The following is a 23,617-nucleotide window of genomic DNA, read 5'->3' as shown; positions in this document are numbered from 1 at the left end:
AACTGTCAGCGACATAGTCAGACTCTTCGTTAAGATATTGGAGATAATTTAATCACTGATTTAGATAATAAAATTTTGTACATAAGTGTGCATTTTTTTTCTAATATGTATTTTATAACTATTATTATTATTGATAATAATTGTTTTGTTAATCTATTGTTAATCTATTGTTTTCATCTTACTTATCTTGTTATTATATTTTTTAAAGACTAATAGTTAGTTTGAAAAATATTTTATTACGGCGCCAGTGAGCATTTTTTTTCAATTAGTAAATATACGGCATTGGGCAAAAGTGTGGAACCAAGCGGTTTGTGCAAAAATTTTGTACCTTACGAAAAAACTAATTAGTACATCATTTATTCGCTACTTTAAAAATGTGATCATTTTTTAAGAATTGTTTTTTTGCTTTCTAGTGTAATTTTTTTATGATGATTTTCTACGATAATTTTTTTGGTAAAATATTATGCTTTAAGAATGATTTCTAATTAAATCATTTTGTTTTTAAATCAGTGTCTTATTAAACAAATTTTAAAAGTTGCGTTTCAAACTCATTACAAAGATTTTTTGAACTTTGACAAATCAAAATTACTGCATAAAAAAACAGTATTATTAAATTAGAAGTTATTTTTAGAGCATATTTTATTACTAAACAAATTGCAATAGTAAGGTATCATTTGAAATTTTTTATTATAATAATAACTGGAAAACTTATAAAAAATGGGAAAATTTATTCTTGAAAAATGATCACATTTTTAAAGTAATTAATGTAATACTAATTAGATTTTTTGTAAGGTACATAGTTTATGGGGAAAACGCTTGATTTTATACTTTTGCCCAACACTGTATGTTTAATTTCAAAATTCATTTTTGACTAACTGATAGTTAAATTATCTGTTAAAATCCTTAATGAAATTGGAAGACATAAACATAAAATTAAAAAATTATGTTGAGTCTTTACTCAAAGGAATGTCAGGCCCTACGTTCAATATGACCCTATGTAGCAATATTGTATTTTATCTTTCTTTCTTTTTCATTAAAATATCTAAAAATGGAGAATAGGTACCTAATCCGTTTTTAATTTGCCAGAAGCTGCTAAACCCACTAATTTATATCACTGTAACTGTGATAATAAAAATATAATGTTTATTTTTTTCTTTTCAGCAATTTTTCAGTTTTCAGCAGGTTTTTGGAGTTATAGGCTACGACAAATACAAACTTGTACAGTTTGTTGCATAACCATTTTTTGTAGATATTTTTTGCAATAAACGTTATTTATTATATCAAATACTTTTGTGTGTATTTAATACAATTGTGCCTTCTTAAAAACCATCAAAAATCTAGTTCAGCATTTTTATTTCTGTAAAAAACTGTGCAACAACTGGTAATACAATGGTAATAACGTTGGTAGCGCTGTCTAGTGCAAACATCAGAAAATGGCCACCAAACTAGTCTCGAGTACTCGGTAGGGTGTCAAGTCCATTGTGATGTTATTAAAAATAGTTTTCCTCCCCGAACGTGCAATTTCAAGTATTTCCCCGCAAATAATGTGTTTTCTTTGACCCTCGATCGTTTGCCCCCCAACGAAGATGAAGCCGCTGCTCCTGCTGGCGCTTTCGTCGATCATAAACGGCCTGCAGCACGAAATCTCCCACATCGAAGACGCAATAATTCCACCCCATGACAAGTGCAAGCCCATCACTGTGCCTTTCTGCATCGACGTCCCCTACAACAGCACCATTTTCCCCAACCTGGTGGGCCACAACACCCAGGAGGACGCCGGCTACGAGGTGCACCAGTACTTCCCCCTGATCAAAATCAACTGCAGCGCCGACTTGCACCTGTTCCTCTGCTCCGTGTTCGTGCCCGTGTGCACGATCTTGGAGAAGCCGGTGCCCCCATGCCGCTCCCTGTGCCTCTCGGCCAAGTCGGGCTGCGAGGGGATCATGCGGAAATTCGGCTACAACTGGCCCGAAAACCTCGACTGCAACCAGTACCCCGAAAACTCGAATCTCTGCGTGGAGAAACACAACATCAGTGTGACCCCCACACCGGCAAACGAGCCCCCCGACTACCCCAAGAGCAAGTTCGATTTCAAGGGGGTACGGGCGAAGTATCCGCGGGATTTCGGGTTCGTGTGCCCCCTGCAGTTCGAGGTGAAGAACATGGACTACTCCCTTAAAGTGGGGGACAAAGTGGTGAAGAACTGTGGGGCCCCGTGCCACATGATGTTCTTCAACGAAAATAAGCAGAAATTCTCCCGGGTCTGGATTGGGACTTGGGCTGTTTTGTGCTCGGCCAGTTGTCTGTTCACTGTGTGCACCTTCTTGATTGACACCAATAGGTTTAGGTACCCCGAACGCCCCATTATATTTTTATCGGTTTGTTATTTGATGGTCGCTTTGGCGTACGTTGTCGGTTTTATCGCCGGCGATTCCATAGCGTGTAAGGAACCGCCGATTTCGGATGAAGGCATCAGGAAAGTGAGCATTATCACACAAGGGACCAAATACGAATTGTGCACGATTTTATTCATGGTCTTATATTTCTTCAGTATGGCCTCGAGTATTTGGTGGGTGATTTTGACTCTGACGTGGTTTTTGGCCGCTGGGTTGAAATGGGGGCATGAGGCGATTGAAGCCAACTCACAGTATTTTCATCTGGCGGCATGGGCGATTCCGGCCGTTAAGACCATCACGATTTTGGCGATGGGAAAAGTCGATGGTAAGGAAAATTGTTTTTGTCTAAAGCGGTCCAACAATCAGAAAAGTGTTTCGTCCAATTGCTTATATTCAAAAAATACTACTTTTAAATAAAGCAATAAATTTATCAGTCACAAGTCTTTGGGATTTTGTTAAATTGAATCATTTTAAAGAAACACAAGAATAAGTAAATTGTGTTACTATTTATTATAATTAATAAAAATTAAAACTAAAAGAATCTCAAATTTTTCGATTTTTTTTATACAGGGTGAATAGTCTATTTCTGAAATGCTACCAAAAACAATAATTATACGTACCACTGGCTGTTGGGTTCGCTGAACAAAAAAAGTTTAAGATATTGTTAAGTATTGAAAATCTACAGCGGTATGAAAAATAATATCTTGTCTTTTCTAGAAAATTTTCAAATCTTTTTATTTTATCGGTTAGAGTTGTACCGGTTTTGAATTTTTCAGCAAATAATTTCTCCTACTTTTCAATTACTAATATCCCTAATTTTTTTTCAGCAATTTAATGAATTGAATCAAAATTAGTATAACTAGAGGCATGTTTGAGTAGTAATATAGTTTATATCAAGACAATACTCAGATCAACACAATCGTGAATTGTTTTTTTTTTTTTAATATACGTAAAAGCTTATTTTATTTGTGGTGATATCTGTCTTCAGTAGTTCGATAATCATGCGTTCAACAAACAGAAATCTAAATTTTTATGAATCTTCAACATGAAAGCATAACTAATTTTTTAAAGAAATTTTTAGGGACAAAACAATAAACGAACACAATTAATTTGTGGTCCACAGAGACAATGAGCTGCTGCCAATTTTGACTGTTAAATTTATTTAAATTTATTGTTTTGTAATTTTTTACGGAAGAAATTGTTTTTGATTGTTTATAATTTTGCGACGTTTCGATTTTAATTAAATCATCATCAGGCTGCAATATTGATCTTGCTTGAAGGTGACATGGCACGAACACTTGGTAATTTTTTCTAATTAATTCTAAGTTTTATGGCCGACGCAAAAATAAGTATTTCTAGTCGAAAAAGCAGATAAATTAATAATCTAAACGATAGGGAATAAAAAAATTAAATGTCTGTCTAATTCAAAATTTAATAGTGTCGTTTTCCCTTATTTAACGATATTCTCCGTTTGACTCAGGCTTTTGTCCGATTCTTTTTTAAGAAAAGTGTTACTGCTCAGTAAATTATGTAAAATTTGGGTCTGAATGTATTATACAAACAGGTTTTATTTATAACCGCAAACAAAAAGCTATATTAACTTATTTTTGATATGATGTTAAAAATTATTAAAAAAAACTTCAATGACGTAAATGATGAATTTATCCAAGGGAAGATTTATTTTTCAGTTTATTATGAGAATAAGAGTTTGTGGAATAACTAAAATTATTTGTTACAAAATTGTAACATTTGTAATTAATGTTTCGTGTTTGTCTAACAGGAATAGGTTTTAGATTGGAACTGTCTTCTGAAATTATGAAAAAACCTCGCAAAGACAGAACTTGTTTATAAAGCTTTCGGTAATGAGTTAATGACAAAATTTTCATACACCAAGTTTATGTAAAATGACCAACTTTCCAAAAATAAAATTTATAACACAATGTAATCTCAAATCTAATGACCAACCCTACCTTTAATTGATCTCTTATGAGTGTCCTATGTACAATTTAATTTATTCATAATGTGGAATGTATCTCACTTTACATTTATTTTGCGTGCATTACCTGATAACGAACATTTTTGCCATTCTATATTAATTATTTTTAGTGTTTATAAGATTTTAATTCATAAGGGATTTAATTACTATTACTCAATACTGCAACACATTTTGCTATTTTGGGTTGGTTTGAATTTCTGTTATTTAATATTTCATTTAGAAGGCGATTTTCACTTTATGTGACAAATGATCCAATTCCGCTTTTCTGGTCGTTGTAAATGATGACAAATTTGTCGCGCTTGATCGCGTTTCCGTTTTCTCTGATTATAATAGCATTTAACTATGTATTTAAACCGTTTCAGGTGACGTACTAAGCGGAGTTTGCTACGTTGGAATTTGGAACGTGGACGCCTTGCGAATCTTCATTCTCATACCTTTATGCATTTATCTAGTCTTCGGGTTAGTATTTTTAACTTCCGGCTTAATCTCGCTATTCCGTATTCGTACGGTAATGAAACACGACGGTACAAAAACCGACAAATTAGAAAAGCTAATGATCCGTATCGGCGTATTTTCTATTTTATACACAGTACCTGCAATGATGGTCATTGCTTGCCTGTTTTACGAACAGTTTAATTTCGATAATTGGATGTTGACTTGGAATCACGACATGTGCGTCAAACAGACCTATGCCGTGCCTTGTCCGCAAGACATTAGGGAATATTCACATCCGCTCTTTCCCATTTTTATGATCAAATATCTCATGTATATGATTGTGGGAATAACGTCAAGTGTGTGGATTTGGTCGGGCAAAACGGTGCACAGTTGGAAAGTGTTTCTTAACCGACTCAGAGGCAGACATGCGGCTTACGTTTAATTCAAAACTTAACGAGCCTAATGCACAATTTAATACCGCCTATAAGTTCAGTTGCTCAGACAGACGGACTTAACTACCTCCATTTTTAGCGTCCAAATTTTTTACGGCCGTGTCTTAATGTTGTATCTGCATGAAACGGAAATTCAATTTTTTTCAAGACTGCTCTCTAGCAATACGAATAAATGGACAAATCAGTTCGCGATGCTTCCAATCTGCTTAAGCGCACATCACTATTAAATGTACGTAAGATCCCTAAATGTAATATATTTTTGTACATTTTTGTATATAGTTTTTACAATCGTAACATGAAAATTTGACTGAAAGTTTATAACACAATTCGGTTTTTTTAGAAAAAAGTATTTTATGAGATTTTTACGAATGCTGCTAGAAAACGTACTGGTATTTATAATTTTTATATTAAGTAATTTAATTTTTTATGTATTTTATATAACTGTGTTCACACTTTCCCCATTAAAAGCTCAAAGTCCTTTTAAAACTGTTGTGATGCTGTCAATTAAACAAAAATATTTATGGCAAGTTACTTTTTGAGCTTGTTGACTATTAGACTAGAATCTTAGTTCTGTTGTATGTTGTAACAAATTGGTATTAATTTTTTACTCACTATGTAATTTAAGTTATGTTCTTGTATATTAATAAGAGAAATACATCAATGTTTGCCAATTATCAGATATTTCCAACACCCATTTCCCACCACTCTGTCATAATCAATCAATGCAGGTTCATACAATCAAACAGCAATCACTGATAAGTTTTTATCATAAATAAAATAATAAAATTTATGTAGAATTAACAACAAATAGATTAATTGCTGGGAGATTTTTTGGTGGCTTTCTTAGAGAAGAACGTATCAAGGAAGAGTCCAGTGAAAACAATCAATGTTCCTATCCACTGTCTAACACTTAGGGCGTTCCCAAAAATAATAACTGAGCCCAAGAAAGTAAAGAACTTTCGGGTTGTTGTCACAACTGAGACAACCAAAGGCCCAAAATCTGAAACCTAAAGACAAGCTTTACACAAAAATCAAAACATACAAATTGCCATTACCATATTATACAGAAACATTTGTCCGACTGCTTGCGTTAATCCTAATACTAATAGATTAACAGTAACATTTGGATGCCTCTTTGCAAATTCCAAAAACTGGAAACCTTCACCTGTTGTTACAAGAGCGCATCCTAGAAATAAAACCGACCATCCATTTGATGCTTTCATCATTTGTTGGCCTGTTGGCTGCGCCTCTGCTCTTATCCTTTCCTGCCAACAAATTTAATTACGTTTATCAGAAATTACAATTACGTTTATCAGAAATTATGTAAAAACTAAGCAATGTCTGAAAAACATACTTGAACTCCTCCAGTCATCCCATCCATCATTAGGGACAAGATTAACAACAGTTCCCCCAAACCAAATTCCATGTCTTGCTGCGCAGGTTTGCCCTTGTCTTTAAACATAAACAGCACCACTCCAACGACAATCAACAACACGAAAATGTACTTCTTAAACGGATATGATTTTTTCCCTAACAATACTCCCAGTATCATGACTGGGATGGGTTTGGCCGATTTGCCCACAACTTGGGTGGGATATGGCACCCATTGGAGTGCCATATTTGAACATACCATAGCCAGAAGGTACGTTATGGCAATACTTATGTAGTAAAGTCTCGGTGTCTTGTCTTCATCGGGCCGCCAAATTTTCAAAAATATGCAAGCGGCTGCATAGCTAGTTGCGCACAAAATAAAAACTAAGGTTAGGAAGTAAGTGTACTTCTCCGTAAGGTAGATTTTCTCTCCTTTATCGTCCGTAGCCTCATACGTGTATTTGCCTTTCGTTATTTTTTCTTGTAATATTCCAAAGTAGAAATATGTTACGAAAATTGCAGCAGCTTCCAGGAGGAATTTGTTAGTTTTATTCATATTGATTTGTGCCAATTATTGGTTAATGGAATGAAGCGGTTTTAAGAGAGACTCAATCACTGACTGTTACACTGCACATCATTCATTTTTGACGATAAAACATCGTTTTGAATTGATGTAAACGTGTTCAATTGACAATTACTATTTTAAGTTGGCAGCCATGTACCCCCTCCCTTAATTCGAGCACATGGTGCCTTCCGATTGGTCGCTGATATTTGTTCTCCTTCTGTTCCGGTGGTTCCGGTGAACCCACACCGGATTTGTTGCCAAGTCCGGGGCACGTGCCATACACCAAAATGTGTATTGAAATCACAAAAAAGCAAGAAAGTCTTTACATTCTTTTAATCCTCCTCCAAGATGAAGTTTAAAATTTTGTAATTTATAGATGTTATTTGTAGGCTACCACCTATACAAAGGAGAGTATTGTGGATTATCTATTATTTTGTTTAAAATTTTAACAAAGTTTAATAATTATTGAAAACCAAAATGTGTATCAAGATTACAAAAACGCAAAAAGGTTTTTACATTTTCCCATTCTTGTAATCAATTAATTATTTTCTTTTAAATGCACTTAAAATTAATTATTTATAATTAATATTTTTGATCAGTAAAAATAATAAATGCACTGTGAAATAATAAATGCACAGTAAAAATAATAAATGTACAGTAAAAATAATAATTGCACAGTGAAAATAATAAATGCACAATAAAAAATAGCATCTTAAAACTAGGGCAAAGCTCCAGCCTGCAAGCTAGCTACTGAGCGTTTATTATTTAAACTGTACAAACTAAAACTAGATACTGTGGCATATACGATTTTTTTAATGGGCAAAATTTTAATAAAATACTGTGCGTGGTTTACTTGTGATTTAAATCTTTTACTGTGCAAAAATGAATTAAATACTGATCATTTATTATTTTTACTGCGCAAAAATTAATGAAATACTGATCATTTATTATTTTTTACTGATTAAAATCGAATTTATTACTGATCGCTTTATTAAAATTAAAAATTAAAATTGCAAAAGTTTAAAATAAATTTTGTTAAGAACGCAAGATAGTTAAAAAATGTAAAGTCTTTCTAGTCTTTCTGTTATCCTACTGCAAATTGTGGTTTCAAATTTTTGCAAAATTATTTTATTTAAATTATCCTTTAGTTGATTGACTACATAAGCGTGTATTCTGTAATTTTTTTTACGGGTGGTTAAAATTTAACACTGGTTTAAATCGATAATCTGGGAATTTTATTGGTTATTGCTATAGGAACAACGGTTAACGGCCTTTAAATTTTAAGGGTTTCATTACAAAAACTGTCATTTTTGAAATAATATTCGTATGAGGATTCAGGATCACAGAAACACAGAAGGGTCTTTAACTTTAAAAACTTTATGGCGTTTCTGTGATCCTTATACATATTTTGCTTTTAAATATTTACAATAGCAAAATTGTTTTTCGCTAAAAATTGGAAAATTTTAATATAGATTTTGGAGCAACGAGATAAAAAATATAAACACCTTTTTGCGTTGCGGGGATCGTGACACACATTTTGGTTTTAAATTATTATAAAACTGAGCAAACTTTATTAAAATTTTAAACCAAATAATAACTTCTAAAAATTGCAAAATTTTAAACTGAATTTTGGCAACAAATCCCTTTCGGGTTCACGTCAACATATTTCAGCGCCCAATCGGAAGGCACCATGTACTCGAATTAGGGAGAGGAGGGGGTACATTACTGCCAACTTAAAATAGCACCAAACATTCAAAATTCAAAATAAAGAAAAAAAGTTATAGGGGGTGTAAACATTAAAATTCGGCTTTGTGGGGGTGTATTTATTAAAATAATACAAAGGAGAGAACATATTCCGTCAATATTTCGCTACTTTGTTCGACAAGACAATTAAAATTTTTGATTTCGTTATTGTCTCCAAAAGATATGAAAAATACACAATACTTTTTGATGGAAATAAACACACGGATATTAGATAAATCACTGATGATGTGTTACAACCTCTGTTTGGCTATCGTCCTCGCTCTCGGCATACGCTGCCAATTGCAAGTCCGGTAAAATCGTTAAATGAGTGGCGTCCGACTGTAAAGTGCTGCATTCTCCTATGCCTCCACTCTGCGAACCTTCCTTACTCTGCATGGCTTGTACGAAATTCTGTAACAATCGCCCAATTAAATCGTTAATTAATCGTTAATCTCACTTACTCTACTTATCACATCTCCGTGAGCTGTGCGCACTTGGTACAAATATCTGTACTTGTTTTGCCTCATTTCGGCCCGGGTTTGGCCGCGCAGCATTGGGTCTCTTTGTTTCTTCCGAATGGCAACTAAACCACCCGGTTATAAGACCAAAAAATGATAATTTTCTTAATTTTACCTTCGTGGTGTATCCCTTTGCCGGTGACCGTGCACTGCACTATCAACCCTGTCAGAAAGAAAGACGGCCAGGCGGCCAAAATAATCCAAGAGAACCAGCAAGGCGGGGGTTCCACCGGTTTCAAAGAAACCCTCTGCCATACCCAAGAGATCATCGACAATCGCTCCATGAAATAGTCAATAGCCGTTGAGAAAATAGCACCGCCGTAAATACTCGTGCATACGATGGTGAGACCTAGAAGTAACCGTTTGGAAAAGAATCGATTTTCTCTAAGTTTTTACTTTTGCGAAAGTACAAAGTCAAAACTGCGAATAGCAACGCCATTGCGAGCAAAACAGCGACGCACAACCAGATTGATCCTTTCGGTGATGTGTTTATGAGATAATCGGCAGTTAAGAGGGACGCAACCCCCAAAAGAAAGCCAGTGTGGAGGCCGCTCACGAAAAGACCCACGTATTGGACCAGCATTGTTATCAGCCCGAAAAGCACTCCGGCCAGCAGAGCAACACCTGAGAATGCAAAAAATGTAGTTTTCCCAATGCTGTTTGCAATACTTCAAAAAGTAATCGAATTTTTTGGATTTTTTTAAACTTGTTGCAAAATATTGATTCATTGTGAGAGGTGTTATGAACACAAACATTTTGGTCCTTCCTATCAACTTTTATTTATTCAGTCATTCCAGGAAAATGTAACATGATAACGAAATTTCAAAATGATTTTAGTAATGTTTGTTTTAAAATACACAATTCGGCTGTATTTAAGGTATTTTGCGACAAAAGAGTTTTTAGGTGAGGATAATTACTTAAATTGAAGTAATTCATTGGACTTTAAAATTTACGTACTTTGCCGTTTAGGCGAGAACATAAAATACTGACGTATTACAACTGTTGAATATTTTTAATATTTTTTAAAAGGTATTTTTCTAGTTTCTGGTAGTTTAGAAAATGTAAATCTTTTGCTGCCCCGTCCGTAATCGCAAACATAAAATGTCCTCATTTCTTACGTTGTTAAACAAAACCATGAATTTTTAATTCCCACTGCCTAATTTTATTATTGTTAAATTTTTTGGAGCTATTTTCACACACAAGATTTTTTGTCTCATCCGTCATGTATACCAAAAAGTAAATTAATAAATTAATTAATAATTAAGTTCCACCTTTTATATTTCGGAAATAGTTGTTGGAATTAATGCCTTTTAAATCAACAGAATTTTATAACGATTGTTCAACGATAAAAATATGTGAAATCTTTTTTGTGTCCCGTCCGTCATCAATATGTATTCTCTTTTTCCTGCTCGTATTTGAAACTGTAAAAATGTGGCTCTAATTGCAGGTTGCAAACAGTATGACTCGTGGTTCCTATAAAGAAAAATTCACTTCTACTTATACTGTTTGTAAAAACTGAAAAAAAATCTAAAAATCTGTACAAAGAGTCCCGTCCGTCAAAATGTAATGGTTGTATTGTAAATTAATTAATTAATTAATTAATTAATTAAATTACAATAAATATATAGAAACTTCTTGTAGGCCTGAAGATGTCCACATGGCCGAAACATGTAGCAAATAAAAAAAAACTTGAGACCAAAACGTTTGTGTTTTTTTTTTCATTCACCTTTAATTTAAATTCGTTTTCAAAAAGATAGCTCGAAGTATCTACAGTGGAGTCCGGTTATAATGAACTCGCCTATAGCCAACTAGTGCATATTTGACTGACGTTGCTATGTTTTAACTGAGGTTAAACATGTTTCTAGACACTAAAAAAAACTGTACAGACTGAGAGCTGATGGTTTTCATTAAAAAAAATTAAATAAAAATCTGTACATGTACTTTCTTTGCATATTCTACGGAACTACGTAATCTTTAAAAAAGTACTATGATATTAAATTTTATTACAATTTAATACTACCATATTTATTCCATTATTAGAAGAGTTTTTTTTACATAGAAATGTGTTCTCGGAGTATATTCAACATTTAGCAAGTATTTGAGCTTTTTTGCGCTGAATATTAATCTAATAAGCCATCAGAACATGACTGTATGGAAAAGTAAGTTTCTGAAAATATTGGAGTTTTTTTCCCATAGATTGATTCAATTTAAGACCACGTTTTTTAAAACAAACTTTTTGAAAATGAAAAACTTTTTCTGTGTATTTTGTGATGGTCCTTTCCGAAAGTAATTTTTGCTGCTTGCTTGTTTTTTTAGTAACTTTTATTTACATCTATTCGTACTCCTAAGTAACTTTTTAAGCATTTATTAGATACCTACGTGGTTAGTATTTTGTATGATTTTAGACGATGATTTGAGGAAATTAAATTCGGTGGTATCTTTGCAAAAAATCGATACAAATTTTTTACATTTTTATATTTTTTTATTGCTGGACTTGTTTTGCTAATTTAAACCCAATGTAAAAGGTAGATTTGAAAGAACTAAGCTCAGAGATCAAATTTGTTTAAAATTTTTGTTGATGCCAAATGTATTCGCCGACCAAAACCCTCAATTATATCTCAGAAACTACATATATAAACGTACACATTAACAGTATCATGACAAAAAGATTTATGGCTGCGATTTTAGGGGTGTCATTCTTTTTGGTCGTGACTGTACATATGGATACATGAATACATATTACTTGATATTAGTGTTTCGCAAAGAATTTTGTTGTTTTTTTTTTACAAGAGATATTTATTTGGTCTTATTTCATATGTAAAGTAAAAATAACTTCTAAAAAGACTTTTTTTAATTTACCGCTTAGATATAACGAACTGGTCTTGATGCATTTTCTGAGTTCGTTATAACCGGACGCCTCATTTAATAATTACGAGTTTATTTACGCGTTCTTGTTACGGAACTTAGGTCGTTCGCCGTATTTTTAATACTTCCGGGTGTTTAGTATTCGAGTCATTTATGGAAGAATTTTTGAGTGATAATTTGCACACCTGCATTTCCGTACGACGGCATGAGTTCGCCTTGCAGACAAATCAGGTAGACAATCGCCGAAGCGAAAATAAATCCGGTGAGAAACATGACCGTCTTAAAGCACTGATAACCTGGAATGAGTAATTTTAGTTGTAATAGAGTTAGCGATCAATGTGAGGCGGGATGATGATCCGGCCTTGACCACCCGTTGATTATCATAAAAAGAGCTGTTCACACATGGGTGCACTTTTCGTATGTTGTTACGTGATGTTAAGTCTAATAATGTACTCTCTTGCGTAAAACATGATTAAATACTCTACCTAAAAACGTGTAAAGGACTCCAAAAACTATGTACACTAAGAAAACAGCGGCTGTGGTGAGATCGTAATAAGTATCAATGCGAGCACAAAGCTCTACTTTGGGATCGGTTGGGTACATAAGACTCGGAAACCTCGTCCCGTTGGGCTTGGGCGGTACTAAAGGGCCAGGTTCGAATCTGCTCATTTTTGCCTGCAACCAAAAAATCAAACTCGAAAATCGCCCCAAAACTTGGAGCAAAAATTTGAATTTTCCTGCGGAATTACCGCATGACTAATTTGCGTGTATTGACTGTCAGTCTAGCCAAACAGACGCTATTTCAACAAAGCACGCGATAATTACACAAAATCGCCGATAGCACACTCACCTCGTAAAAGAATTCGAGTTATTCGTTTCTAATAATTCATTTCGTCAAGTAGCACACTTTCATCTAGTGGAGAAAAATAAATAGCAACACTACAATTAATTTCACAGTGGTATATTTTGATGCTTGGTTTCTTAAAGCTTCGATTTCAGCGATTCTGTTTTGAGCTGTTCATGTTTTTTTGTTGCGAGATGCCATCGCCCGGATTATTCCGGGTATTTGTTGGATGACGCACTACAACACCGACCAACCAATGACTGCGCCTGCGATTTAATGTTTGCAAGGATTGTTGCCATCGGTGTTCCGGAGTTGCGGAGCGCACGCTCCGGAGATACGTTTTCGACGTCATTTATTATTATTTTGATTATTTTTTAATTATGATTTTTGCTAATCGCATAACGAGGAGGGAAAGCGCGACTTTCACGCGATCACATTTTTGTTGGACGACGTGGACAGATTTAACGCGAGGTCAAAGTTTTCATTTAGGTTTTTTTGGAAGAGATTTAATTATTTATTTACGGTAAAAACTGTTCGCAAATTATTCATTAGTTCATTACTGAAAGGAACCGGAAGTTTATAATTGTAAGGAAGAGTTGCAATCTATGTTTTAGTGTTTTTATCAAAGTATGTAATTTTAATTAGATATAATGGCGTATTATAGCAGAAGCCTGAGAAGTAGGGATTTGGGCAAAATGGGCGCAAAATTTTAAGACAGGATTTTTTTCTTTAAAAATATCATTAAAGAGATTAATGAAGAATTCAGATTTTTGAACTTCTTGCCAGTTATGATCACGGGGAAAATAAAAAAAACTCAAAGTCGATTCAAATTTACAAAGAATATTTTGACCATAACTTAATTAGCCTCTAAATTAAACGCGCAATAATGTGCATAAAAAAATGCTCGATGCCTTCAGTTTTGTCAAAATTATTAACATAGTAGTTGCTAAAAAGAAAGCCAAAAAAAAACCTAAATTACCAAATTATCAAATGATGTAGCAAACACTAAAATTTAAAAAAGTTTTGATGAGATACACAGGGTCAGTCTACAAATGTATGTTTTTACTATATTTTTAAAAATAATAATCGCACAAAAACTCAGATTTTTTTTATTAAATACTTTTATTTTTTTCTATGTTTATTTTTTTTAATTTTTTCTCTGATTTTATTGTTTATATACGTGGGGTGCTTTTTATATTCCGGGATCAGATTATACATACTTACACTAAAAAAAATAAATTTAAAAATTCTCAAACTATTTCTGATGAAAATTAATACACTTTAGAATTTTTTTTTAACTAATTTTTGGACATCGTTTTTGATCACGAAACGAGCTTTTATTGAGCAAATTTCGAAATTAAGTGAAATTACAGAAACATTTTTTTTGCTGGCCAAATGTTCATGCAATGTTAAATGTATGCTGGTACTTGTAATGCCCAGGGATGCTTTAATTTCACAATAAGTTACAATACAATTTTGCTTTATTATTTCAGGTACAGCATTAAAGTTTTTGGGAAAAGGAATCGGTTTTGGACAGCCCTCACGAAGTTCGTAATTTAGGATATCACCGTTTAAAAATGTTAATTGAATTTTTGTCTAAGGTGAATTTTTTAAATCACTCTAAATCATATAAATAGCAAAAAAAGTCGAATTTTACTATATAACCGTTGGTTTTCAGATAATAGAAGTAACAGAAGGCCTGTTTTTGAAATATAAATAATAAAAATTATTGAATTAATTGTTTGCTACTAAATCTGCAAAAAAATGTTATATAGTATTTCCAGTCAGAAATTAGTGAAAAACAAGTTACTAACACTCTGCATTTAAAGTAGCAACCTGACTAAATTTTATTTTTTTAAATGCTTTATTTTACGTTTTTAAGGGCCAAAATTTTAAAATTAAGCGCGTATTTAATAAGTATTTAATAATAGGTAAAAAATAATAAAAAAAGAAAATATTCAATATAAACGTAATGGGTGTTGATTCGCTACTGATAGATATTTGTTAAGACAAATGGAAACATTTTAAACATTTTGTAGTTTTTAGTGTCGTCTTTGACGAAATTTCTTAGAATGATTGGGTTTTTAGATCAAAAAATCCCCGAAAAACGCAAGAACAACACTATTTTGACTCTCGGAAAAAATATTTAACAAACTATATAGATAATAAGACTTATCAAAACTTATCAAAAAATATATTTAACTTAATTTTGTGAATTCTTAACTCAGAAAAGACTTTGTTTTTTCTCAAAAACGTTTTAGACGCTCGAAAAATGTAAACTGCTTCAGCTTTAAAAAAAATCTAAATAATTGCATTTCTGTTTAAAAAATATTTTGAAACGCACAAAAAAATGTGTATTTTTGGTCAAATTTACTTAAATTACGAGTGTTTTTTTGGTTAAAAAAAGCTTACTCTGTTGGTAAACTGAATGTTAAACTCAATTTTTCCGGAGTAGTGTTATGACTTATGAGTGCTCTACTTGTATTAATCAGTTACGAGACAAAACCACGGATTTTTGGCACAAAATATCACTTAACTTGTTCTAAATTCAGCGACTTAATATTAATTAATTTTAATAATAAAGAATCGTAGAAGAATTCTGAAAAAATGTACATGTTTAGAGAAAAATATGAAGCATTTAACAGCAAACGCTGACAAGTGTTTTTTTAACAGACTTACCTTGAATGTGTATTCTATAAAATACTACGTATTTTTTTTTAATTGGCATTGATACTTTTGTTGTACTTTTTTTTCGTTTACTTTACAATGATTGCCGGTTGTATTTACGCTTTAAAAGTAATTTCTTGTAGTTAGAGAAAGTTATAAGCACTCCTAGACTTAACTTTCTTTACCTATTGTGCTAATTGTTGTAAATCAGTTGTGAAGTTTGGTGTGTATTTATTTTGGTGCAACTTTGCGACATAATCGGTTTTTGACAAAAAGTGTGGAATTATTGTTTTCAAATTTGCCACCTGCGTGAGCCAGCCAATAGTGCACATTGCCCTGTGCTTGCTCACTCTTATTGGTCGTTCTACCAGCAACCCGGCAACGGAAATAGACAATCCGCCATTTTGGGAGTTTTTCGTTGGTGTACGAAGCGGTGTGGTCTTTGATTATCAAATATTTTGATTTATTCTAGGGTAAGTCCCGTTTAACTCAACCGAACAAAGTGATTTTTCTCTTCTAGCACATTGTACGCATTTTCACGCTCAATTAGTGCATTTTTATGGCAATGTCCCCGGTCAAAATTGTTATAATTTATCTTTAGACGCCATCTTGACAAAGCCCAAGCAAGCAGTTTAGGGGTTGTTTTCATTGCTTTTTCTCGGAAAATTCCATTCGGTGCCAGCATTTATCGAAATTTATGGTTTCACAGGCTTGAAGCAACGCTCCACCATGGAGTCGTTGAACACGAACCTTCTGAGCCAGTCGCTGAATTTCAATGGACAGCAAATGCAAAAGTTGTGGGAGGCTGAATACGGCGAGAATGATTTGCACCGTAGGAACGTCAAGGATGTTAACTTCCAAGTGTACAGCGAGAGACAGAAGCATTTGTCTTTCCAGGATCGAGGAAAACGACTCAAACTCCAGCAGTTTGTCGTCAAGAAAGCAAACATGTTGTTTGCGACTGAAGCTTCCGATTTTGAGTATAAACCTGACGAGGGGCCCGTTAGTGAGGACACGTACGCGATCATGCCCCCATTTGAGACGTTTCTTAATGTTGACAAGCAGCAAAGGCTCAAATATTTCTTTAAGGTTTGGATAATTTGCAAGAAATTAACTTATCTAATTTTTTGTTCCAAACAGAGCGTGAAGGTGGGCGATCTGATTATCGGGACTATTGTAAGCAAAACGCAGTCTGGGATGATGCTTAAGGTCTTGTGCACCGCAGGGCCTGGGCCCAATATCATCTATGCCGCCGATATCAATGTAAAGGTAAACTTGCTCGTTTAAAAGAATTATTTGACTTGGGAATAACATCTAATTATAAATTCTATTTTATTTATAATTTTTCTTTTTGAAATAGCAGTTTTGTTCACTTTCCAGGCCTTCTGCCCGGTGGCAAATATAATACCGGCGGTTGATAAGAAGGGCATAACTCGCAGCTACATGATGAATGATTCAGTTTGCTGCGAAGTGATTGAAAAGATTCCAGACTCGGATAAGATGGTTTGTTGCATGAAGGGCACACCCAGAAAACCAAACGACCCAGAACGTCGTCCACCGTTGGGATTAATCAGTGCTGACGATTTTCCCTTGGCTTATAAGTAAGTTCCGTTTGAATAGGGGGGGGACAAATAACATTTTTTTCAGTAGTTGTGTCTTTTTGGGTACGGCATATTTCATGTTTTTCACACGCACGTTTTTATTTCTTAAAAATATAACGAAATCTTGGCTTTGGTTTTATTTTTCTGTGGATGGAATCTAAACAAATTGCGACAAGTCTTCATTCGAAGCTAATACAGATGTTTTTCTTTTTAGAAGGTTTTATGTTTAGTAAAACCGTATTCAAAAGAGAAAATTCTCACCATTCAAAAATTAAAGTAAAGTTAAAAAGTGTTGTGCGCATACACGATCCTAATTGCACTGTGGGTTTTAATAGGCAGCGTCTTTGCACAAATCCCATAATTAAAAAGCGCTCAATCAGGTGAGACATTTTTTGTCAGTTTACAAATCAATTTTTTCATTGCACTTGAGTTTCGATGATTTTATTGCTGTATCCTGTTTTGATTGTACGCATTGCTCATAGACATGTTTTCCACAGTATCGATGAAAAACCAGAAAAATGCACTATGTATTAAAAATTAAAAGGTTGAGGAGATTTAATTTTGTGCGTGTATCCGATAAAATAAAAAGGAGAATTTTTATATTGAAAGCCAGAAATTTATTTGTAAAAAATGTTAAATTAGACAACAACACATAGGATGGGACTGTTTGAGTTTCAAGCGAATTCCGGTATGTATAAACTAATTTAAGGGATTGCAATAATACATTTTAAGGGTAGCGTGTTTGTGAGTCTGGATTTCCGCAAGGGAAGGACGCTACTCTACCGACTTTTTATTTAAATAAAAATGGACGCACAGTAAGGTCGGCCATTTTATTATTGGACTGATTATAAACTGTTGTTTTTTCCTGACTCACAAACAAATGTTTCAAACAGGTATTACAAGGATCATGTTTATCTTGCAAAGCAACTTTTTGCGGAATTGATAGAAAATCTTTTCTTTCGTTTTCAGGAAAGCTTTGGATCACAAGAATGAAAACTATGACACAGTCCTAGAAAAGAGCATTGGTTTCAACAATCCGAATAACATTTCGTATTTGGCGGGAGTTGTGGGAATCAAAGATCATTGCACGCTCATGAAGGGACTAAAGTGAGTCTCGTAATAAAAATACGAGATTTTTAAATACTTATGATTTCTAGGGGGCGATTTGCCGAAAATGAATACGCGAATGAACTGCGTCAAGTTCAAGCGAGCAAATGGGCGTATCGTAACGTAGCCGATGGTATTGACCATTTCAAAGCTGGCAAACATGTCGAAGCTTTCCAATGTCTAAACAAAGCATTAAACATTGATCCTAAGAACGTAGAAGGTCTGGTAGCACGTGGCGCTTTATATGCCAACAGCGGCAATTTTCAAAAAGCCATCGCCGACTTTGAAACCGCTCTCAAACTAAACCCAAACCACGGCAATGCTCGTAAGTATATGGGCGAAACGCTTGTAGCACTCGGTCGAAGTTACGAAGAAGAAGATAAAATCGAAGAAGCGAGAAAATCATACCAGAGTTGCCTAAGTTTGATACCTAATCACGAAGAAGCCCAAAATTCTTTAAAGTTTTTGAAGAATAAAACTTCCGCAACAAAGAATCTAATAGAACCGACCGAATTGTTACTACCAAATTTGTCGACTGCGTCGAAAACAGCCGATGTAAATGATGCACTGAAACAATTGTTGAAAAATGAAGACGAGGAGAAGAAAGATAAGAAAAAGAAAAAGAAGAGCAAAAAACGAAAGAACCGTCGACATTCGAGTTCTAGTTCCAGTTCAAGTTCGTCGGGAAGCAACGACAGTTCGAGCAGCTCATCGTCGAGTTCTAGCGACTCGAGTTCAAGTTCCGGCGATAGCGATTTCAAAAAACGCAAGAAACATCGTTCTCGATCACACCGTCGCGAGAAACAAAGTTCCTTAAGTCCATTAAGTAAACGAATGGCTATGATGGATCAATCGCACGATACCCCTAATACTTACACGTTTAATAAGCCGGCGGCTACCAGTGCCATGTTCGATTTTAATCTCGAACAACCGAGCGAAACTCAAAAACCTGCAGATTTAAGTTACGAACAGAGATTGAGAATGTTCTTACAAGAGACTAAAGGTGATTCCGATTATGAGGAAAAGGTAAGGAAATTTTTAGAGGAGAGTTCAAAGTGGAAGAAGGAGAAACGCAGCGATGAGAAGAAGAAGAAACGTAAGAAGGACAGAAAGAACAAGAAGGATAGTAAAAAGAAGAAGAAGGAGAAGAAATTGAAACGGAAAGGCTTCGATTTGAGCGAGTTCGAGGATCACAAAAAGTTGAGAGACGCAATTAAAAAGGAGTTGAGTAAGGGGAAAAAGTCGAAGAAGCACAGTATACCATCGGACGATGATGAGTACTTCTTGCAAAAGGCGGGATATACCAAGCGGTAATTTGGCCCAACTTTTGCTTACTTCATGTTTAGCTGTGTTTTTATAGGTTTATCGATAGCTTACCTGATTTGGAAGAGCTAGAGTCAAAATTGAATGCCTACTATGCAATGGAAAAAGAATCGAAGAGGTTTGTAGACTTACTACATTAATACTGCTCTCTGTTCTAAAATAATTGTCTAATCTTTTAATTGGAACGCAGTAATTTTTATATGATTAATTGAAATACTCGGAGCAGAAAAAATTCTAATGGCTAATCATGGTTTTTAAAAATAAATCGGAACTGAACTCTTACAATTTCATGGAACATCTACCCTCTCAGATGTTATTTCTGATAACTTGTATACTAAGAGATATGAGTTGGTTAATTATCAATAAATAAATGTAAAATAAATATCTAATTTAGCTGATTATAGTTTCTGCAAAAATGCATCACATGTCGAATTTTTTCAGAAGTGAACTGAGCGAGAGTCCCAAGCGCGGTCTTCTTGACTCACCTTCGCCCACGCGCGAGCAGAAAGCCCGTCAGGCGGTGGCCGAAGCCGCCGCCACCGCCGGTTCTGCTAACAAATGGAAAATGCAAGTCGCTTCCCAACCGCCTCCATCTACGAGCGGTTCTCGTTTCAAAAAGAAACCGGATCGTGAAGAATGGAAAGAGGAACAGCAACAACAACAGATGATGGATAAACGTGGCGGTGGTGGTGGTGGTGGTATGGCGTCAGGTGGAAAAAATAATAATTTCGAAGAATCAGTTCGAAAGAATCAACAAGCTCCCGTGCCTCCGCCTGAGAAAAATATGAGCGTACGCAAGGCGATGGCAATGAAGGAACCGCCGCCACCAAAACGACCCGATTCGCCGAAAAACAAACCGAAGTTATTGCCGCCTATACCGGCGGTTAATCCGCTCGTGAACCCGGGACAGGTGGTTCTGGACAAGTTCGGTAATTTCAGGTTGATGACGCCGCCGGAGTTGAAGAAGGGACGAGATGATATGCCGCCGTTACCACCAGGTGCTCCTCCTAAAGGACCTGCCGCAGGTAGAGCTCAGTCTTTTTTCGGATGGCCGACATGTATACTTAGCGCTTGTTTTTCTTGATTTTTTCTACGGTTTAGCCTTAGATATTTTTAGTTTAATTAATAAATTCAGTTGATGTTAGGCATGTGGCATGGTTATTTTCCGTCATCGTGAAGGACTGAGCTTTGCGTCATGTCTTATGGAATGGGAAAACGCTAGTTTTAATTTTTTCACAATAATTGTATAATTGATTTGTTGGTTTAGGTCGCCGTCCGCCCGAGCCGCCAGGTCGCCCCCGTTCCGACAGCCGTTCGCCGAAGCGTCATAGCAGATCCCGCTCTCGCCGCACTCGTTCGTCGAGCGCCTCTCGTTCTAGATCCCGCAGTTACCGGAGCCGTTCCCGGTCGTATTATAGCCGTTCCAGGTCACGTTCCGGTTCTTACTATTCTAGAAGTCGTTCCCGCTCACGTAGCTACTCTGGAGACCGTCGTCGGTACAGACGTGGCGGTTTCAGAGGCCGGTACAACGACCGAGGAACTTACTACAAGCCTCGCTTCCAGAATCCTCGCAACAACATCCGAGGCAGAGGAGGCGGTGGCGGCGGTGGCGGTTACTATAACCGCGATGGCAGGTATAACGATAGGGAGTACAGAGGGCGTGGTAGGCCGTATAATAACTATAACAACAGAGGGGGAAGAAGACCGAGAGGTAGATACCAAAGAGGCGGCTACAGAGAGTATAGAGATAGGAGGGATTATAGAAGTAGATCGAGGGATAGGAGTAGGTCTATGAGCGGAAGCCGAGATAGGGACTCGGACGAGGCGATGAAAAAGGCGGCGAATGCAGAAAAGGATAATAAGGTTAACAAGTACGCGGACAACGAAGGAGAGCAAATAAGGCATGAAGGACCGTTGTCAGAAGGAGAAGACAGAGATGACTATACATCGAACGAGAAGTTTGTGGATAGAGAGGCGTTCGGCGGGAAGTGGGCAGAAAAGGAAGAAGGTGGAGGACAGGATAATGGTGGTGGAGGAGATGGAGATGGCGCGAAAGTGGACAAGACTAACATTCCGTCGGAAAGTAACATCGAAGAGATGGATAAATTTCTGACTAAAGTTAAGAAAGATAAGAAGGAAGAGATGTTGGAAAGAAATAAAGACTTGCTGAAGAATAAGTCTTAATTAGTTTTGTGTTGTATAGATACTTTAAATGTTTAATTATTAGATTGAGCTTTTTTTCTTTGATTTGTTTTAGTCTTCATGATGCTAAATGTGTTTCTACTGTGTACTGATTTATTCTTAATCCACAATAAATGTAATCAGTTCAAATAAGTTTTTTATTACAATATTCCCTAAAAAAGTGAAACTTCTTGCAACATCTATTGTAACTAACATACTTGCTTACGACCAATATTAACAGTGAATAGGTTGTTTTACAAGGGAACACCAGAAACTAGGGTATTTAGTTGTTCCAACTAACAATGCAATAGACCAAACTAGAAGCCTATAGGAGAGATGAAGTTATTAGCTAGGGAGTTTCAGGTTGTAGACAAAAGAGTCTCAATACAAAGTAATTATAATACATAAAATGCCTTACATAATTTAGTTTAAAAAATATTTAAACAAAAACATTCATTACGTAAATCTTTTCAATTAAGCTGCAGCATAGTGACGTGAGACATAATGGATAATTTCAGCTATTGTATGAAAGCCACAATAGGTTTTTTGTATAATAGTGAGTCAAATGAAACAAACAGTGGTTCGCTATTATTAAAATAATATTCAAATCGTATGTGCCGGCCATAACAAACAAATTACAAAGCATCACAATACTGACGACTGATTCATTGAAACATCCATTGATTTTTTTGCAAAATGTCAGTGTGAATAGTTCCTGTTCACAACAAAATGTCACATCAAAATAAACCTTTGTATTCCAAAACACTGTTTTGACTTTTAAGGTGGGGGGCGTCTCCGACAGGTAGATGTACCTTACGAGCTCGTGCGGTGCAGCACAATTTGTGATCAGTCGAGCGTTTAAACTGAACCATCCGTACAATACCCAAGAAGGAAAACATTTGTCACTTTACTATTTAAATTTGTTATACACTCGCTTCGCTCGTTCGTGTTTTAAACGCCAAACAAGCACACATTTACCATATTCTGTTTTTAGAATTATATACAATTTACAGTAAGAAGTCGATCAGATGAAATTAAAAATTCTTGCTCGTAGCGTGGGTATAATAAAACAGCATTTGGTCGAAAGACGCTTTCTTGCGGCGGATTAAAAGTTTATTATTATGAAAGTGCATTGTCTGGGAGCGATTCGTTGTCCGATATCGATGTTGGAGAATGTTTTATATCGACTACATCACAATATAGGCCGGTGCGATTAAATAGTGAATAGCTATTGTGTGAATCCACGGGTGTCTAGATTCATATAGAAAAGACGTGCCTTGACAATAGCAGTCAGTGCAGTCGAACAATTGTGTACTCGCCATCGAATAAAAGGAGCGAACGCTTATCATCTCGCGGTTTTTACATTATTATTGTACTTTGTTGCAATACCACCTACGCACGGATTAAAGGCCACCGCACAACAAATTCCCTCCCTTTGTCCGGGATCTGAGGGAATCGACGGGATCTCGCACCTGGCACGAACAGAAAATCAAAAAAGTTCAGTCACCCAAAAATTATTTTAAATTTAAAAAAAAATGGTCAGCAGTTACGTT

At 35.2% G+C, this 23,617-nt stretch overlaps 4 protein-coding genes across 6 annotated transcripts; 2 read left to right on the top strand and 2 right to left on the bottom strand.

The window, feature by feature from the left end:
* Positions 1 to 1,586: 1,586 nt before the first annotated feature.
* Positions 1,587 to 5,953, top strand: fz (frizzled). The gene is made up of 2 exons (NM_001170776.1): positions 1,587 to 2,721; positions 4,755 to 5,953. Exons 1-2 carry the CDS (start codon positions 1,587 to 1,589, stop codon positions 5,267 to 5,269), a joined length of 1,650 nt encoding a protein of 549 aa, NP_001164247.1. The 3' UTR covers positions 5,270 to 5,953.
* Positions 5,954 to 6,028: 75 nt separating this feature from the next.
* meigo (medial glomeruli) lies at positions 6,029 to 7,368 on the bottom strand. Its single transcript, XM_969183.4, has 3 exons — positions 6,634 to 7,368; positions 6,335 to 6,544; positions 6,029 to 6,286 (listed from the first exon to the last, which is right to left on the bottom strand). Exons 1-3 carry the CDS (start codon positions 7,204 to 7,206, stop codon positions 6,092 to 6,094), a joined length of 978 nt encoding a protein of 325 aa, XP_974276.1. The 5' UTR covers positions 7,207 to 7,368; the 3' UTR covers positions 6,029 to 6,091.
* A 1,655-nt stretch (positions 7,369 to 9,023) lies between these two features.
* On the bottom strand, positions 9,024 to 13,469 carry LOC663150 (uncharacterized protein). The gene is made up of 7 exons (XM_969210.5): positions 13,192 to 13,469; positions 12,827 to 13,016; positions 12,527 to 12,637; positions 9,873 to 10,100; positions 9,592 to 9,825; positions 9,420 to 9,541; positions 9,024 to 9,369 (listed from the first exon to the last, which is right to left on the bottom strand). The coding sequence occupies exons 2-7, from the start codon at positions 13,008 to 13,010 to the stop codon at positions 9,196 to 9,198; spliced, it is 1,053 nt and encodes a 350-aa protein (XP_974303.2). The 5' UTR covers positions 13,011 to 13,016; positions 13,192 to 13,469; the 3' UTR covers positions 9,024 to 9,195.
* A 2,701-nt stretch (positions 13,470 to 16,170) lies between these two features.
* LOC663177 (uncharacterized protein) lies at positions 16,171 to 22,217 on the top strand. Of its 3 annotated transcripts, XM_064356890.1 has the most exons (10): positions 16,171 to 16,325; positions 16,562 to 16,941; positions 16,993 to 17,121; positions 17,233 to 17,453; positions 18,423 to 18,560; positions 18,611 to 19,870; positions 19,921 to 20,001; positions 20,325 to 20,908; positions 21,151 to 21,517; positions 21,575 to 22,217. In XM_064356890.1, exons 2-10 carry the CDS (start codon positions 16,582 to 16,584, stop codon positions 22,065 to 22,067), a joined length of 3,633 nt encoding a protein of 1,210 aa, XP_064212960.1. In that variant the 5' UTR covers positions 16,171 to 16,325; positions 16,562 to 16,581; the 3' UTR covers positions 22,068 to 22,217. The 3 variants fall into 3 exon arrangements, with proteins under 3 accessions (XP_064212960.1, XP_008193143.1, XP_974328.1); XM_008194921.3 differs by having other exon boundaries at positions 20,325 to 20,881; positions 21,151 to 22,217; XM_969235.5 differs by having other exon boundaries at positions 21,151 to 22,217.
* Positions 22,218 to 23,617: the final 1,400 nt, after the last annotated feature.

The sequence above is a fragment of the Tribolium castaneum genome, chromosome 5 (genome assembly GCF_031307605.1).
Source record: "Tribolium castaneum strain GA2 chromosome 5, icTriCast1.1, whole genome shotgun sequence".
In the NCBI taxonomy this organism is placed as follows: Eukaryota; Metazoa; Arthropoda; class Insecta; order Coleoptera; family Tenebrionidae; genus Tribolium; species Tribolium castaneum.
This window is presented reverse-complemented; position numbering and strand designations above follow the sequence as displayed.